This window comes from Sinohyriopsis cumingii, chromosome 18 (genome assembly GCF_028554795.1).
Source record: "Sinohyriopsis cumingii isolate HCF-2022 chromosome 18, ASM2855479v2, whole genome shotgun sequence".
NCBI classification, from domain to species: domain Eukaryota; kingdom Metazoa; phylum Mollusca; class Bivalvia; order Unionida; family Unionidae; genus Sinohyriopsis; species Sinohyriopsis cumingii.
The window spans coordinates 72728843-72748946 of NC_142978.1; the positions used below are offsets into that span (position 1 = coordinate 72728843).

Sequence of the window (20104 nt, forward strand, 5' to 3'; positions counted from 1 at the left end):
TTTGTTTCCACACTGTACTTTAGCTCACTGCCATCTACCAAACTTTATAAATACTAGTAGCTTACATTTGGGTTAATAATTTGTTGTTCTTTTGGGTTTAACACCATTTTTCAGTGCAAGATAGGCTATATATTGCTGCCTGTATTACTGGCTTCGGAAGAACCCAGGTAAGAAGTACTGACCCATGGGAAGCTACTTTCAGCTTTCTCACTTGCCCACATTGGCCAGAGACTTGAACCCATGTGGACGGAGGTGAGATGGCAATGATCGGTAAAGATGAGTGCTTTAGATCACTCATCTACCTGGGGCCCATTGGGGATAGATAATCAAAGATCAAGATCACTTCAGCTGAAAGAAGAAAGTTGTTTTCATAACCTTAGTTTTTCAGTACATACTAGAGTCAAACTTTGTGGATGGCTTGCATTGTGATAAGAAAGCAGGTTGTCGATTTTGGGGTCAAAATGTCAATGGTCAAAGTCACTGACTAAAATGTGAAAAATGGTTTCTGATCAAAATATCAGTCTTTGTCACATGTTCCAGAAAAAAACAATAATGATAACAATTAAAACTGCAACATCAACTACTGTTACTCTTGTTACAATAAAAACAAAAATAGTAAATTGTACTAGTGATGCTGGAAATGTATGCACCCCCCATCTCATCCATTGGTAACCAAGTAGATCTGAACCAAAATATAACAACTATCCAGTCAAGCAATTTCAACTCAAGGTTATGAAGTCTTCCATCAGTATTGATAATTGTTCTTTATTTCTTATGCTCTTTATTTGTTGAAATTACTTTATCTAAATCAGAATCATCATTGATTACACCCATCTCAATTCTCTGTAGCCAGGCCAACATGGGGCCAGCTTGGTTGATAAGTAATTTTACATTTTTTTTGTTAAGGTGATGTGTCCATTTTTCAGAATGAACAGTAAGAATTTGCGTAACTTAAAAAGCAAGATGTGTAACTTTTTGAGCTGATAGTGGAAATGGCTAAAAGATACAATGCACACTACCAATAGACTACATGATCATTGAACCATCAGATGACAGCATTGTGGGTTGAAATGATAGTGTATCAGAACCACCATTGCTAAAGGCCATAGGAGAACACTAAGATATTATCTGTTTTATAGTTGGTATTTGTATCAGCTGTTTATTGTTACAGGCTATTGTTATGACTTGTCTTAAACTATGTAACAGAAAGAATCAAAACCAAACAAGTTGGACTAAAATGAACAAATGAATTAAATCCTGAATAATCCCAAATGTCCTATCACAAGTTCAAAAGTATAGAATTTGGTGTGTTCAAAAGAATTTCTGGATGAGGAGTCCTGGACTTGTCACTCACTGAATTCGGGGAAAATGAAAAGCGCATACTAATTATTTTATGACTGTCAGACTAAAAATAATTTTTTCTTCAGTAAATAGAATGTTCTGCATGTATTACTGCAACAACACTTTAAAAGAAAAATTGTTGGCAATTAGTTCAGTCCTAGGAATCATCACAGGCAGCTGCAGTAATTTAAAAACTTATTCACTACTATATTGGTCACAGAAGACCAACTAGGAAGCTTGAGTCGATACTGTGATATTTTCCTGATTCAGGAAAACAACAGTAATGTTTTGGAAAGCTAATTGCTTTATTGATTTGTTGATGAAACAGAAGGCAGTTTTGGTAAATGTTTATAGGGCTAACACAAAATAGAAGTTGTTTATCTCACACACACACACACACGGAAGTCAATTGCAGAAAACCAAGATCATTATGGTACTTGAGCATCACTGCCTGACTTTTACTTTCTTGCATTGATTAATTGATTGATTGATGCAATATTCATTCTTTTGACATGTTTTACTGGTATCAGACTTGTTTATCTTTCTCCATGATGCGTACTGTGTTTTTCAGCTGGGAACTCAGTTTAAGCAGTCTGAGGGTCAAGGACTGGGGCTTAAAAATCCTACAAAGATTTCTGTGTCATGGTCACTTTGATTGTGCGTGTGATTTAGATTTTTAACTTAGCTTTAACAATTATAGTCATGTCGCTATGATGTATGCAGTGTAGCAGCTTATAGTGATGTCTAGCACTGGGGCATCATGCTGCAGACGTAGCATCATGTACTACACAGTCACATTTTCCTCACATCAGGTCAACAAGTCCTAACACTAACCTCTTAATGCTGAGCGCCAAGTGAGGCAGCTGCTAGTACCATCTTTATAAGTTTTTAATATGACCATTGTGACTGAAGGAAGAAAATTGGTTAAGGTTTGTGCATAGTATATTAGTTTTAAAACCACATACCATGACCAACATTTGTGGCTGGCTTGCACTTAGGTAGAAAAGACCTATGGATTTTGGTGTCAAAAGGACAAATGCCATGGTCATTGTTTCCACAAACTTGACACAGATATTTAAATTTATCAATTTAGTTAATGATTTTAAATTAATTATAAAAATGCTTTTAAATTAATCATATTATAAAAATGCTTTTAAGTTAGTTATTAAAAGATAACAGGAATATAGGTCAGTTTGAACCTATTACCATTCAGATTATACAGTGTGTAAAATGGCATTTATTTCAGAAATATAAACTCTGGCTAAATCCAGAACTTTTCAGATTTTCCATTCCTGTACACGTATTCGAAAAATGTACCCAGAATAAAATTGATATTGGATTAGACTGTTACAGTCATGTTGCTATAAATACTCTTTTAAAATGTTATGAAAGTTGTTAACCCAGCCTAAATAATTTTAAATTATTTATTGTATTATGAATTCCTAGCTACAGTTTTATTATTGAAAGTTTAGCTGACATTTAACTGTTTATATTTTCAGATAGTACAACATATTAACTCTGAGTGAAAAAGCATTTAATACAAACAGTCAGCAGGTGCTAACTTGTGACAGTAGCAACAGTATCACCAGTGAGATAGGAGGATGAGGCTACGGCTAGAGGAACTCTTGTCCCAGCTCGGGAATCCTGGCAAATACCAGAAGGTCATCTTTCTGCTCTTGGCTTTGAACTATCTTCCGGTGGTTTTCAACCATGTTATCATGGCCTTCATTGGATCCACACCAACCCACCAGTGTTACTCAGAATCATATGAAAGTATACTGGACAGTCAGGAAATGACCAGTGGGAATCTGTCAGGCAGTAGCAGTATGACTACTGACCAAAGTTTCATAGTGGACAAGCGACTGAAAGAATGTCGAGCTGAATACGTATTCAAATCAGGGCAAAATCTTAGTGTCGTTTGTGGAATAGGAGGAGCTGGAAAGTTAAAATACTACAAAGAACCAAGGGAGACAACCATAGTAACTGAGGTATTTATAATTTACTTGACATCTTATTGCAGTGGTTGTAAAATTAGGGTAGCAGGTAATTTAATGTATAATATATATATTTTGTACTTTTTTTTTACTTTAAGGAAATTAGTACTAGGGTCAGCAATGAGAAACAAGGACAGTCAGCAGCCTGGAAAAACATATATTTTCTTTGGCCTTATAGAAACTTATTATGTCATCAAAGTCTAACATCAATTACCAAGACACAATAAGCAGTAGCTGAGAATACAGCATTCTGCAGAATAACCTGTCTGTAATAGAAGTACAGTAGCTTTCAAAGCAGAGCTAAAATTTCATGGCTGCCACAGCTGTATGGTAAAAGGCTGTATCATTGTCACAGTACATGTAGTAATATTTGTGGTCATGAAAAAACATCTAAAATTATATGTTTGCTGATCAGATATTATCAGCATTTGGTTTGGTTTATTTTATAGCCACAAATATTTGAATTTGTTATGAAAATTTGTGAGTGATTTTGTAATTTTATAATTTATTCAAGAAAATGCGTGTGTGTGATTTGGATTTTTTATGTAGCTTTAACAATTTTTCAGTCATGCTGCAGACATGTAGCATGATGTCCCCACCCAGTCACATTATCCTGACACCAGGCTGACCAGTCCTAACACTAACCTCTTAATGCTGAGTGCCAAGTGCAGCAGTTGTTAGTACCATTTTTATAAATCTTTGGTATGACTCGGCCAGGGATCGAACCCATGACCTCCCGCATCCTGTTCAAGAAAAGGGGGTAGAAAAATACATATTAAATATGAATATTTTCAATACATGAACTTGTGTTAGAACTGAATTTTACAAATTTGATAGCGCTAAGATACACCTTTCTGACCATAATTTTACTGTATTTCTTATGTCATTTATTTGGCAATAGATGTACTTGTTCGTTTCTCATTTTCCAATGATTGCCTTTGTATATATTTGGCTATTTAAAAAAAGAGGAAAAACAACATCTTCTCTAAATACACGATCTTTGTCATTTTTGTTAAATTAATGTCCATGACCACTTGCAGAGAAGAGTCCTGGCTCTCAGCAGATAACCGTTCTGTATAGTTTGTGAACTATAATAACTTGCAGTGCTTATCCAGATCACAAACTGATTAATCAATGTATATCATGCCTATTGATGAAATGTATTTTCATTTTTTGTATTTCTATGGTATATTCATACTTGTTATGTAGTTGAGGGCCATTCTAGGTGGGCACTACTCCTAAGGGCAGAGTGAGGGTTGGGTTGGGGTGGTGTTTTGCATCACAGCAACACTTTGAAGGTTACATTGAGCTCACACAAGTAGAGTGAAGTGCTTTGCCCAAGAATATACATATTACAGGCTGATCCAATGGTAGGAATCAAAACTAAACATTTCTGGTCATGAGCCCAAAGCATTTACCACACCATGAATCTCTTGTAGAGTGAATGAGTTTCAGTAAAAAAAAATATAAAAAAATACTAATGCCATAACGTCTTGATGTTGATACATATAACATAACATTCATTTTAGAATAAATAAAAGGAACTTCATAGTGTTTATATTTATGAACAAAATTAATCTTTCTATTTTTGGGTAATGCCCCAGTTAAGAAATAAAATGAACTTTGAGTGAAAATATTTGGTTTGCTCAGACCTTATCTTCAATTCCATTCCAGAACTCTTAGGTAGAGTAATTTACATTATATTTGAAATAAAGCTTAGACCATTTGTGGAATGGATTTTGTAATGCTGTGAAGTGTAATTAATTTGTATCAAAAGAAAAACTGTATTGTCATGATTATGTAGACTGTCACAGTTACAGGATTTGCTAACATATAGGATCATATAAATGGTAAAATTAATTTTTTAGCCTTGTAAACTGAAGCATTCTGTTGAAAAATAATTAGAACCCTGCTTGACAAAGTTGGTGAAGCTCTGTGTTAGCTACATGTTAATTATCTCTTTCAACTTATGAATAAACATGATCAACTCCAGCTTCAAGAAATGTATAACTTTCTGGTGATGGTGCCTTTACAGTTAATTGTAACATTTTTTTTATAGTTATATGCAGTCAGACAGGTCATGTTCTCCATAAACTGCTAGAAGCTTCCATTAACTATATCATGGGTCGGCAACCTACTTTTCATAGTATGCCACTGTTTTTTCAGACTAATTACAAAATGAATGAGCACATGCCACCAGTAGGAGAGTAACACTGTTAAAATCGAAAGATTTTTGGCTGCCTTTCACGTACCACACAAAACCTCCTGATGTACCACCTTGTGGCATGCATGCCATAGGTTGCCAACCCCTGAACTATAATATATTTGTCACTGTCTGCTCTTAACAATCTTCCAAAATAATGTCTTTTAGGGCTTCTATCAGTATAAATAAAACAAATCACATAAACTATTATTGAAAAGGGTCCCAAGAAATCTATAACCTCTGGAAACAAAAATTACAGCAAAACTTTGTGTTTTCAGGATGTATGCTTTTTCCATTGAAAGAACATAAATTAAACTTTTCATATGCATGTTTAGGTTTCCACCTGTATTATACAAATATAGCAGTAAATGTGATCATTAAGGTTCCAAAGGGGTTTATAGGTTAATTTTGTGTCTTTTCTTTTACAGCATCCCATGCACAAAAACACTTTGCATAAAATGTGCAGTGAGGAAGGGGATTAAATATCTTCTTTTATATTCCTGGCTCTTTACCTCAACCACAAAACTTCACCTCATTGTAATCACATTTTAATATGCAATAGAACATTAGATACCAACTATATCTGGCATTGTAGGGTCAGATAGTGCTTATAAGACATGTGACAACTTTGTTGAAATGATTCATGTTCCTGGGGTCTGGTCCGCTGCTATCTTATATAAGCATATAACTAAACTCCCCTTACTTTCTTCTTCAAATACATTACCAAATCACAATACTTTAGGAGAACTACAACCTAGCAAATCCAACCCCCATAAAACATTCCTACAGTATGCCTGCAAAGGCACAGTTTAAAGTATGTACTATGCATCTTGCTTTATGAACTTCAGAGTGTATGTGAAGAGCTATATTGACTGCCTTTACCAGGTAAAATCATTGAAGCATCACTTACAGTAACTACTGTGCTGGACAATATGCTAAACTACCAGTATGCATAGATAACTTGCCTGTACATATCTGGTCATGGTGGAAACTATACAACAACATAAGTGAGTTTTCTATAGTACACACCATACATGCACATAAAAATGCACAGACTTGCCATTATTGTGGATGTTGTAATATAAATTGTAAGACAGTATTACCTATAGAAAAGGTCAAATGATGGCCTTTATAAGAGAAATCAGTAGAGCGTCACTGTCTGAGAAAACTCTGTTGTGAGTGTTCACCCATTATTTACAACCACAATTGCCACTATTGTCAGCAACCACCTGCAGAATGCAACCAGTAACCACTATTTTCTGGCCCAGAAAAATTATTTTGACACTGCTGTGAACAATCATTTTGAAAAAACGAATGAACACTTCTGGCATTTATTGAATCCATTGTTACAACTACTTAGGAGTGTCTGCAAAATGCGGATTGTTCTAAAGCAACACTGCAATGTATGACGCGATGCAAAAACAGAGGTAAATGCCAATGACCTTTATTTAATCCTTTGAAGCAATGACTGTTTTATGAGTGTTGAGCTAAGAAAAACTACAGTCTAGACTAGCCACCAGTTCATTTATAGCCATAAAGACCGTGAACCAGACTAAAGTACATGTTACTAACCTCCATTGTAGTACAGAATAACAAGTTTTATCAAGAGGCTTTCACTTTACGGATGGATTCCTGAACAAAACAAAATGCATGTAAGGCAAAATATCTCACAGAGGACTCTGCCCAACCAAACCAGGTAATGACTGTGTTACAAAATACATAAACCAAAAACCCACAGTAGTGCTGAAGCTCGATAATTCCCTAATGAGAACTATTCTGAAAAGGGTTCATTGTTGTGGCTGAGTTTCTCATTTGTCTCTTAAGTCAATCCGTAATCTCTTGCATGAATGAGATCTTTGCCCTCATTGTTAATAAGTGATTTTCCAAATTCAATTGTCATATAAAAGGTTTGTCTTATTTGGTGATTTTCAATGTTACCATTATTAAAACCCACACCAAGTCATCATTGTTCATTGTGGTCAAGGCCTGTTACAGCCTGTTTTTGGAGTTAATCTGTTCACATCATTGGTGAGTTAGCATTCAGGCTTTGTCTTTAAATAAAAAATATTTTGTTTCTATATGGGTTAATTCTGTCTTTTGATTTCATTCATTAATACATATGTATTCCATATTTACCTAAGCCTATTTAATGCCACTGATTAATACACAGGATGAGTAAGTGTTATCACAGCTGTGTAATTTTTATGCTACATTAGAAGACTTCAATTTTCCACTGCCACAGTGACCTCTGGAGCTGATTTCCATGGGACTCTGCATCACTTTCAGCACACCTTTGTCCAGGGCACCCTCAGTTACATATGCAAATGACTTGCAGAATCAGCAAAATACATGACTAATCATTGGACCAAAACTATATGCAGTTCTGTCAAGATAGGCCAGTATCACTCATGATGGCCCCTGCTTTTATTGCCAAGAACAGGCTCCCATTCATGGGGAATCAGACTTTAGTAATGAAAATCCTGTCTGCTCCAGATACTTCATCTCAAGGTTTTATACCCAGTGCAAGCTCTGAATTGGTACTTAAGGACAGAACTTTTTGTTATCGCTCCTTTTCTTGCATAGGGTAAAGATGATGCATCAGTATGACTTTCATCCTGGATAATGTGGGTTATTTGTTTCACATATTGAAAAATGACTAAACTCTTGACCAAATGAAATTGATTTGCATCTTGGCTCACCCGTTTAGGGCGGTCATCACAGTCTGTCATCGTCTGTGCTTTGGGATGGAGATCTGAGTCCACTTCTATCTTTTATCCCAGAGATCTTTCATCCCAAAAGGTTCAACTCAACCTGGTGGGACCTATAGCCATTGCATGACAGGATGCCATGCCAGGTCATTCACCAGCTTCATAAGGACATGGAATTTCAACCTCTGCTGGATTTATGGGAGGGAAAATTTTATTCTTTTAAAGCTGCATATGGGGTCTATTCACATTGTCTCGCATACCTTATTGAACTGAAGATCATCTGTGTGAGGTAAATGGCTGTATGTCCCTCCACTGCTTACCTGTTCTTCTAAGGAGTTATGATCAGGTATTGTATTTGAAGAAGAAACCAACCTAGTCATAATAAACACAACACTTTGAGCCTCTCCACAGTTACATCCAAATAGAGAGTGTGCCTTCCACACCAGTAGTAACTGAAGCATTCATGCGATTGGGTGCTGGTTTCTATATCAAAGGGAGATAACTCTAACTGCCACCAGGGTGGGATAACAGTGTTTAGCATTTTGGCTAAAACATTATTGCCTGGGAGAGCATGATTTGTAAGATAGTTGTAGCTCTCCTAAGGTATTACAATTTCCTAGGGTAGCATCATTGGGTAATTATTATTGAAGAAACATATTTTACTAGAAAAATTGGTTTCTTGCTGTAAACTCAGAATGGTCAGGATTTTGGACCATGTAGAGAAACATTAACTGAAAATTCAAGATCTTAAGATAGACTTGATCATACTCAGTTATAAAGTGAGTGTGTGTGTGTGCAAATGAAGATATAAGAACAATGCCACTAATTTTAAAGTTAAATTGCTATAGCAACCTTGAAAAGGTTTGCAACTTTTGACTATAGACAAGAATTTATCCAAAATAGGTTTTTTTTAAAGTTAAAATGACCTTCACCTTGATTTAGGGCAGCATGAGAGTGGATGCTCGGAGATTAAACAACATTCCTTATTATGTTTGACAGCAGTTGTTGAAAGGTTTTGGAACATATGAACCATACAGAAGCAGCCATTGAAACCTTTATCAAAATTTGTAAATGACCTTGACCTTGTCTTAAGGTCAGCGGTTTTAGGTTCATGGAGATGAAGGAGCTATGCTGATTAATTCTACAATGCAAGTTAGACAGCTAGCTCAAGGACATATGGTCAAGCAGACAAAATTTAAACTTAATATTAACCTCTTCTGCTGTTTGAACTGGTATTCATGAAAGATGTCCTGGCACATTAGACACTGGACATCTTCTCCAGGACTTCCAGAATTCTACTACTAGATGGCCTGGTGACTTCCTTTTCTTTTACCTGTTTGCCAAAATAATAAACTTGTCTTTCCAACCAGTATGAGATACAGCCTGTTTCTTCTACCAGCTAACTGTGCTGATAAATTGATTTAGAATAACCAACAGAGCTAATATGGCATAACCGACTTTTGATCCGGAAATCGGATTCCACAGGATAGTATGAACTTCCGATTAATCGGAGTCGGACAAGGCAGGAACGACTGATTCGGATAATAAAAATAATAAAGTTGAATTTCTATAGCACCGTGTCTAACACTGCGTGTCATTCGATAGTGCGTTAATAAAGTTAAATAAGGAGTCAGAAAAGTCCAATATGGTCAACACAATGGGGTGAAACGATAATACTTGAGTTAGACCGAAAGATTTAAATTTATTAAAATATATAATACAGTCCTACCCGTTTATGTCAACATCCTCAATAATGAAGGCATAATATTGAATACATTGACACATGCTAATGAGGTATTAAAAGAAAATGATTCCGCAAGAGGCCAACTTTATAGGACCAAACAAAAGCCTGTTTTATTTTTATTTGACCGCGACATTAAAGCATGGCGGCAAGATCAACTAATTGTTGAATAAAGTACAGGATGGAACTGGCCGCTTGCCGACATAAATGATTAAGGCGGGAAAATAAAAGCCTGGCGGCAAGATCAACTAATTGTTGAACAAAGAATGGGTCGGAACTGGCAAAAAAATAAAAAATTTCATGGATTCTTTGTGGCTTTGAACTTCGTTGCATTTTGCTATAGTCCTGCCATTCCTTCCCCTTGTGACATCGGTGTGATATGCAAAATGTGTGTAACACGGTTTAAAAAGTTAATTTGAAAAACCTTTTAATTTAGCATTTCCGATTAATTGAATCATATCCGGAATCGGAAAAATTTCATGCCCAAATCCGGAATCGGAAATCAGTAGAAAAATGCTAATCGGTTATGCCCTAAGAGCTAACAATGCTGGTGATTTCCAGGTCATTTCCTGCCTATTTTTCATTACTGTGTAAATTTGATATGGATATTGATAAATGTGTCCCTGAGTCTAAGGCACTAGCCATTGATTTATGCATCTCTGTGCAAGTTGGTCTTAAAATTGCGCTTCTTTCCAGCCTGCTTATCATCTGCCACTAACACTCAGATGAATCATTGCCCACATTTTGCAGTAAGAGCTGTACTGGACCATATACTTCAAAAGTGGTACTATGATTGACAAATACTAGTCATAACTAAAGATGTAATTTTTCACAATCTTACTGGGAGCAGACTTGAAAGAGTACTCAAGTTACTTTTGTCTGTTTTATCTCCTAGACTGGCATTGTTCACCTTGGCTGAATAACATTCATTTATATCTGCTTGACTGACACTGTTCACCCTTACTGAATACCGTTCATTTGAATATGCTAGACTGACACTGTTCATCCTGGCTGAACACAATTCATTTGTATCAGTTCACCCTAGTTGAATACCATTCATTTGAATATGCTAGACGACACTGTTCACCCTGGCTGAATACTGTTTATTTGTATCTGCCAGACTGACACAGTTCACCATGGCTGAATACTATTCATTTGAATATGCTAGATTGGCGCTGTTCACCCTTACTGAATACCATTTATTTGAATATGCTAGATTGGCACTGTTCACCCTGGCTGAATACCATACATATGAAAGACAATGACAACAAATTGAACAAAGAGCAGATCTCATCAAGGCTGTCTTGTTAATTGCAAGAAACTTACAAAAGTGCAGAGACTTGTGATAAAAAAATAAAATTGAACTTGGAATTAAACTTATATATATATATATATATATATATATATATATATATATATATATATATATATATATATATATATATATATTCAGAACAATGAATAATATATGTGGTAACATTTTAATTTTCAGGGGTGGGTGGGAGGGCCTGGATTTAATAATAGATACATTATATCCTATTTTATATACCTCAGTCACAGGACAAAATGCAGTTTGTAAATGCTCTACATAAGGATGTGGGGATGTATGAGACTTCAAAATATCCAGCCATGATAGTCCAGGACATCCAGAAATAAAAATATAATGGAACTCCTTTGCTATTACAAGTGAAACAAAAAATTCGCAGTGACTTGTGCAAACATGACATTATCAGACTCTCTAGTATTTGATGGTTGTTGTGTATATAAAGTAGAGACAGGGAGGGCAAATAGCATTACACACTTTTTTTGTGTGTCTTTGCTGACAAGAGAAGTTAAACTGACAGCAGGAAGAGGTAGTATTCCAGTAAGACTTAAACATGGAGTAATGTTTGTTTCTTACAAATGAGATACAGTTGCAACATGAGTGACATGTGAAACTTTAAAAAGGAGTAATTTTTTCTAACAAGAGTGCACAGTTTACAAACAAATGAACTTTTAACCTTTTCTGATGTAGCCATTCCTGACTGACCTTTTAATGTTTGGTGGTGGGGGCCAGGGATGTTTTTCGGAAAAAACATCCAGCTGACAGATAGCTTGAAAAAAACATATTCTTGCTCAGATTTTTAGAATTTTTTAAAATTATATTCATTATGTTAGTTGCAAAAAATATGTCAAGGTTAATGTAAAATATCCTGGTTTGAAAGAGCATCCAAAGCTGCCCCCCATAATTAAATGGTCAATTTCTTTTGACATTATAGTTGCATGACATTTCAAACATCAAACACAATCCACCATTCATCTCTTTTGTATACCGAAGGTGAGAACAGAATATACACTATACTGTATTATGGTTTCTCAAGATCTGTACCTGCTTCACAAAAGGTGATAACTGAACAAGATCCAGATTCTGATGACCCTTTCTAGCTGATGATGATCATCCATTCTAAATGATGATGATCATCCATTCTAGCTGATTAAGATCCAGATGCCAATCATCCATTCTAGCTGATTAAGATCCAGATGCCAATCATCCATTCTAGCTGATTAAGATCCAGATGCCAATCATCCATTCTAGCTGATTAATATCCAGATGCCATTCATCCATTCTAGATGATTAATATCCAGATGCCAATCATCCATTCTAGCTTAATAAGATCTAGATGCCAGTCATCCATTCTAGCTGATTAAGATCCATATGCCAATCATCCATTCTAGCTGATTAAGATCCAGATGCCATTCATCCATTCTAGATGATTAATATCCAGATGCCAATCATCCATTCTAGCTTAATAAGATCTAGATGCCAGTCATCCATTCTAGCTGATTAAGATCTAGATGTTGATCATCCATTCTAGTTGATTAAGATTCAGATGCCAATCATCCATTCTAGCTGATTAAGATCCAGATGCCAATCATCCATTCTAGCTGATTAAAATCCAGATGTCAATCATCCATTCTAGCTGATTAAGATCCAGATGCCATTCATCCATTCTAGATGATTAATATCCAGATGCCAATCATCCATTCTAGCTTAATAAGATCTAGATGCCAGTCATCCATTCTAGCTGATTAAGAGCTAGATGTTAATCATCCATTCTAGTTGATTAAGATTCAGATGCCCATCATCCATTCTAGCTTATTAAAATCCAGATGCCAATCATCCATTCTAGCTGATTTAAGATTCAGATGCCAATCATCCATTCTCGCAAATTTATGTTACATTTAAATCTGTTGGGTTTACTGTCACTATACTGTACAATGTTCAAGGATATCTGTGTAAGGTCAGAAATGGGTCTCTTATTCCAATGTACATGTACTTGTTTGTGTCTGCTCCCATGATACTATGCTCATTGTGTTAATTGTGAATGGCAAATATACATGCAGGTATCTAATCAATACATCAGAATATTTTTTTATCGCAGGTAAATTTATTTTCTTCTGCAAACATATTGGATTAAATGTGTTTTTTCTATAAGTCAGAGTAAGATTATTTATCAGGCTATTTGGAGACTGCTGCATACCTGCTTTATTTCCAGATAATATTGGGAGGATTTATTGACAGTGTTGTGAGGCCCCAATGTGTGTGTGTGTGGGGGGGGGTAGGGGTCGTGCAGGTGACCCAAAGAACCCATGTCATCCAGTTGAGAATAAGGTATCTTTTCATATAAGCCTATAGAAGGGGCCTCAGGTGCCTAGAGGTCTAAAGTGTTTGCATTTACCAATCACTGTCATCTCACCTGTCTACATGGGTTCAGGCCTTGGTCTCAGGCTTAGCCAATGTGGTTACGTGAGAAAGCTTGCCAGTAGCTTCTCGTGGATTGATGGTTCTTACAGGGGTTTACAGGGTTCTTTCTTCACTAATTATACTGGCTGCCATGTATAACCTATTATGGGCTCACAGATGAAAATTGGGTTAAGCCAAACAGCAATAACATAAGCCTGTAGAAAATGATTGGAAATTCAGATCTAATTAAAAAATGTTAATCAGTTTTCTTTGAAGCATTTCATACACTTACAGAAAAAGAAATAGTTGGTAGACTTACTATTTACAGATATCATCACAGTACTATACACATACATATGTGCAAAAACTCACATAATCACAGCCACACTTGAATTAAATAAGAAGATACAAGTTTCTGTCTTTAAAACCCAATATAGGCTTTATTAGATGCATTCTTTGTGACTGCCAGTAGTTCAATAGGGGTTTGAAGGTAATGTTGTTTTAGGGTTTAACGCCATTTTTCAGTACACAATAGGCTATACATGGCGGCCAGTATTAATGGTGGAGGAAGAACACGGGAAAACCCCGGAAAGAACCACCGACCCACGAGAAGCTACTGGAAGCTTTCTCACATACCCACGTTTGGCCAAATCCGAGACTCGAACCAACGCAGACAGAGGTGAGATGGCTGTGACCCGTAATGGAGAGCGCTTTAGACCACTCGGCCACTTGGGGCCCCGGTTTGAAGGTAATAAAAGTGTCATTAGTGTTCACCTTTGTGCTCACTAGAGACCTAGATAGTACTGTTCTTCAAATTCCCAGCTGGATCCTCTGACCGAATCTTGGTCAGAACTGAGTTGTCTTCATGACCATAATGTTACCATTGTCAGAACTGTACCTCGTGCAGTTTGACCATGCAGTATAATGCTTGTCTCCATAGAAAGAAGAATATACATCACATTTGGGACTGACCATTTCATTGGGGAAGGGGACATACTATTTTAATCTTTAATGGGGGCTTTATGCATAATTCATCAGTAATAAACGACTCTGTCCAATATGGGTGTTAACGCTTTATCAACATAAATAAATTGTGCAAACACGAGCTTGTGCTTTTATTATTGTCTTTCAGTTAATCTTTTTCTATGGCTTAAAAAAACCCTGAATAAAACACATCAATTTATAGTATCTTAACACAATTAAGATAACAAATAATAAAGAGAATTAATCTAAATGTTCAGTTCAGGGCATCACATATGTTGCATGCAAGGGGTGTTCTAATTTTGATGGACATTGTACAGTCTAGAATGCTGTTGTATGATTAACACTATTTTTCAGGACCTGATAGACTATACCTGGTGACCAGTATAACTGGTGGAGGAGAAACCTGGGGAAAGCCCCAGTAAGAATCCATGGGAAGCTACAGGCAAGCTTTCACACATCCCAACATAGGCTAAACCTGAAACTTGAACCCATGCAGACAGTTGAGATGGCAGTGATTGGTAAAGGCCATCCAGGGTCCCTCACTTCAGAATGACCTATGTTGATTGGTGTTTGCAGTATGTGCAAAGAATAAAATGCTTCCTCTTGTTGCTGTGCTTCACAAAGTAGAACTCTTCTCAAGCAGGAGTTGTTATTTATTTTTTCTGGGCTTTGCTTGCTTTGTTTATAACTTACTGCATCCTGAATCATCTTTAATAATAGAATCACACTTGTACATTTTGTGGACAATTGAAACAATCATGCTTTGCATTTTATATATGGACAGAGTAAAATCTGACTTTAAAGAAATGTTTGCGTTGTTCCCAAGCTTGCCAGTTCAGATCAAGGCTGTGATGTGTACTAACCTTCGTACTTCAATGAGCATTAGCATCTAGCATGTTTTTGATTTACTGTAACTCAAAACAGATTGTGTTGTTCCACTTTATGAACCTTACATATGCAATTAGCACAATGGACTCACCACACCAGTCTTCAAAGGGCTTTTGTCAGCCAGTTATGTAACACAGTACATGATGGCTGTTTATACCTCATTCTTTGCCTTTCAATGCCTCTATGACAATTTATTTTATAAACAGTAACTAGAATATTTTTACATGAGCTATAAGCAGGGCTGTTTAAAGTTTATACATGTTACAAGCATGTTTGAAGTGGGTTTTTTAATAGTTTATCTTTTTTTCTCAAGATTACTGATTTTTTATTATTATTTGAAACCATATCAGAGGGTTTGGGAGTTAACAAATTGTGATTTTAGTGTGACATACGATGTTTTGGCAGGTATGCCCCTGGAAATAAACAAAAAATACCAGGAAAATCGACCCTATAATTAAAGGGTCAAACCCTTACAGTAACATTGACAGGCAAGACACAACATTCTGTAAAGAAATTGTTCCATTTTATTTATCAAAAACAATTCATACCATAAATTTAAATTTATTTTGAACTTGGAGTTATTCTGTTCAAGTTTAGCAGGGAATTTTGAAATGCAAATTATATTGACTTTTCTGGATTGACCAGAAAGAATCAGCAAATAATCATACATTTTGTTGCTAAATAAAACCACAGTTCCATCAGCTTTGTATTTAATATATGCCTTTTATGTCATCTATTCCAGTGGAACTTAGCATGTGACTTCAAGTACCTGTCCAGTCTGGCAACCACCATTTATTTTTGTGGCGTTATGTTTGGTGGCATGTTGTTTGGACACATAGCAGATAAATTCGGTCGAAGGCTGGTGATGCTTTTCACTCTGTACATGCCAATATTTGTTGGAGTTGGCATAGCTTTTGCACCCTGGTACTCACTCTTTGCTGCCCTCAGGTTTATTCAAGGTCTACTGATGCAGGTAATTACCACAAGTACATTATTCTATGTCTACTGATGCAGGTAATTACCACAAGTACATTATTCTATGTCTACTGATGCAGGTAATTACCACACATGTACATTCTAACACATAAGTATCAGCCTCTGATTGGTCAGATGTCTAAATTGCAACAGTGCACAATTTTTGATCCAAAATGTTGTTACGATTTGGCTAAAATGGGATTCCTGAGACAGTTCTACTCAGAATTATATTTTCAGCCTCTTAAAAATACATTTTGAAATATGTTGGAATGGGATATCAGCCTTTATTTTAAGATTTGATGACAATTTAGTTTTAATGTCAAAAAAAGTAAATGATTTACTATTAATACTTTGCACTGCTAAAACCTCCATGTACACCCTCAGTTTAGTAATGCAACAGTTAAATAACATGATTTAATATTTAAAAAATTCTAGCAACCTATTGCTTAAAAAAAAAATTGAGAGAGTAAATCTGTATGGTAAAATACTTATCATCAAAATTTATAATACAGTTCTGAAGGTAAATTATCCTCAAAAAATTCAGTTCAGATTCTGATGAATTGAGTGTAGTTACAGAAATCAACAAGTGGCAAAGTCATAAGTTACAGTCTTTATACCATAAGATGAATTATATCAAGCATTCACACCACAAGATAAATGTACCAAACATGCTCCTAAATAAAAACTATGAAGAGTCAACTCACTCATAAGCAAAGATCCCCACCCACATTTTAGTTCACCTCACTCTCAATTTTATTCATAGGCTGATCTTACAAATATCAGTGATTTAAGATAGTGGTGGTTTTTGGATGACATAATCTGTTGCAATAAATTACAATTTTGACATTTTTAAAGTATTTATTGTACATGATTTAAAGCGAATCTTTTCAGCAATGCTGCATGCTGGGTTTTTCGCATTGTCTTCAGGATAATACAGACAAAATGACTTCATAGAGAAACCAGTGACATTGAGCCTGATTTCTTCTGCCGAAAAATAATTTATATTCCTGAAATTAATGAAGTATTCATAATATTTGTTTTGGCTCACAAAGTGCTCATTTATTTTGCTGCAGGTGTCACACCCACAATTCAGCATTGTGATGGAAAGTCTTCAATTTTTACATGAAGATATATTAATGAAAAAAACTATAATTTTTTGCGAACAATTTTCCATATTTCACACTTACAAATATAATAAATGATGATATATAATGTTTATTATGCTATGACAAATAAAATTTGTTCCTTTTTGGGGGGGTTTTCTACAGGGCCTACAGACATCCACCTACACACTAGCAATGGAGCTGTTCCTGCCAAAATATCGGAGTCATGCTGGGGTTTTGTTGGAATGCTTCTGGGGCTTTGGAGTCATGCTTCTGCCAGCTTTGGCCTACCTGATCCAGGACTGGAGATATCTACAGCTGGCTGTCTCTTTACCCAGCCTTCTCGTTCTCTGCTACATCTGGTGAGAAACAGACAGTGATATCAGATCAGGATCTTGTATTCAAGTTCAATATTTTGTTTCTTACCTGATGGGGATTTTTTTTAAGAGTTCTTAGGAACCAATAATGGACCCAGTCCCACTGAGAACTGTTGCTAAAAAGTCATTCAAAATTCCTAATTTTAGCAGTTTACTTCTAAAAACTTTGTTCCCCAATTGTCTAATTTTACCCTAAAACTGAAGATGAAATTGAATTAAATATCTGCACATTTTAATTTTTGTACAAAAGTATATTTTCAGAAATTATTTATGCTTTGGAATACAATAATGCTGTCTATTATGGTACATAACAAAGAGAAGCAGATTAATAGAGCCAAAACAAAAAAGAGAAACAGCAAAAGATACTCATGGTTAATAAAATACAGCCTTTTTATAGGCTGCTGGAGGCCATCTCAAAAACCTTCTACTTTGATAAAAGTGAACACTGTAGTCAATTACTTTTACAACTCGGTAACATTTTTTGTTATATTGTTGCACTGACTTGGCTTTTGTACTTTCGATTCTGAGCTGCTACTGAAGACAATAGTGCCAAGGCTGGACATTTATTCATTCCATGATGAAAACTTGAGATTATTGTAAAATCAGTGTATACTGTGCATCTTGAAATGAGGCTACAGTGGTCCCCTCTTATGTGGTCACCCCTTCTGCTATGGGAAAGTGGCTGCATAGAACAGGTGGCCTTCCCAGAGGGGGATTATATTTGTGAGATGTATGTATGTGTATGTGTATTAGTAAGAAAGCTATATATAACTTAAAATCATTTAATATCTTCATTTAAAATGAGCATTAGTTATTGATAGGTTTTTCTTGTCTTGAGAACAGATTTTTTTCAAGTTAACAGAAATTAATAGTTCTTATTCATAAGCATGAAATGTAGGTGGAGTATATTTTCCTTATCAGTTACAATGATTTCAATTTATATATTATCATTATATGTTACAGTGTTGTTTATTTGAGTCTTCCCAACATATTTTTTTTTGGCAAGAACTGATGAACTCTCCCCACTGTCGTCAAGTCAAATAATTTTAACTTCTGTAGTATTAAATCTCAGTTTACGTGATGACATGTTAAAGTTTTGTAATGATTTATTCCTATGTTGCTAATTGTACAGTACTGCAGTTTAATTTTGCAGACAAACTTTTTGTAGAATAGATGAAATGCCTTGTTTATATTAGAAGTGATACATGTACTGTCACGTGACTTTTTGGTATTTATCTGGTACCCTGTTTCATTCAAGCATAATTTCTCTGTGTGTTAATCTATGAAATTTATTTTTAGCCAGTGCTGACCATGTTATGTTCTTGATAATTGTGTCTGAAGCCCTATTATTTACCCCATTTCATGTAAATTCAGATTTAATTATATAATATTAACATGAGTTGTACATGCGCTTTAGCCAACACTTTGTTCAATAACAAAAACCTCACATTGGGAAAAATACATCAATACTCGGATTACTTACCTTACCGTATGATTTAAATAATGGTTCTGGACACATTAAAATAAAATGAGGCCACATGTAATGGATCATTTTTACAGTTTAGCACTAATATGCTGGCCTCTAGTTGCATTATAGGGTGGGCCTTTCTTGAGGGGTACTTTTGAGCACAAACTTTTCAGTGCCAAGGGATTCTGGCTGTAAAATGTAGGTGTCTTCTGGTCGGGACGGGGGTGGGGGTGGGGTTTGCATTCATAAAGGGGACCACTATATCATTACGTTGAAAGTCATCAATATGACCACTTTTTAACTATATTGTAGTGCGATATAATCTTAGAGATACTGACTGTAAAATGACGTGGTTGCAACTATTGTCTCATTAAATAATTAGAAGAAAATTTGTATACAGGTTTAATAATCACAGTAACGGTCCTGTTAAAGAAAATTATAAAACCATCAAAGATGAAACTATTGAAAATTTTATATGACTTGCAATTGGCCAGGCAGGGTTTCTGTTTTGGAACCAATGCAATCACAATAATTATGTTTATTGTATACTTGAGTGTGAAATATAAAGAATAATTGGCAAATTAATTTTCATTTTATC

At 35.5% G+C, this 20104-nt stretch overlaps 1 protein-coding gene across 1 annotated transcript in view; it reads left to right on the forward strand.

The window, feature by feature from the left end:
- The window catches only part of LOC149776966 (organic cation transporter protein-like), a 58064-nt gene that overhangs the window by 8840 nt on the left and 29120 nt on the right, over positions 1-20104 (forward strand). Inside the window, exons 2-4 of the mRNA XM_089941683.1 lie at positions 2841-3329; positions 16326-16556; positions 17827-18023. Of these exons, the coding sequence (XP_089797809.1) occupies positions 2943-3329; positions 16326-16556; positions 17827-18023 (815 nt within the window). The 5' untranslated portion in view covers positions 2841-2942. The remainder of the gene's footprint in view (positions 1-2840; positions 3330-16325; positions 16557-17826; positions 18024-20104) is intronic.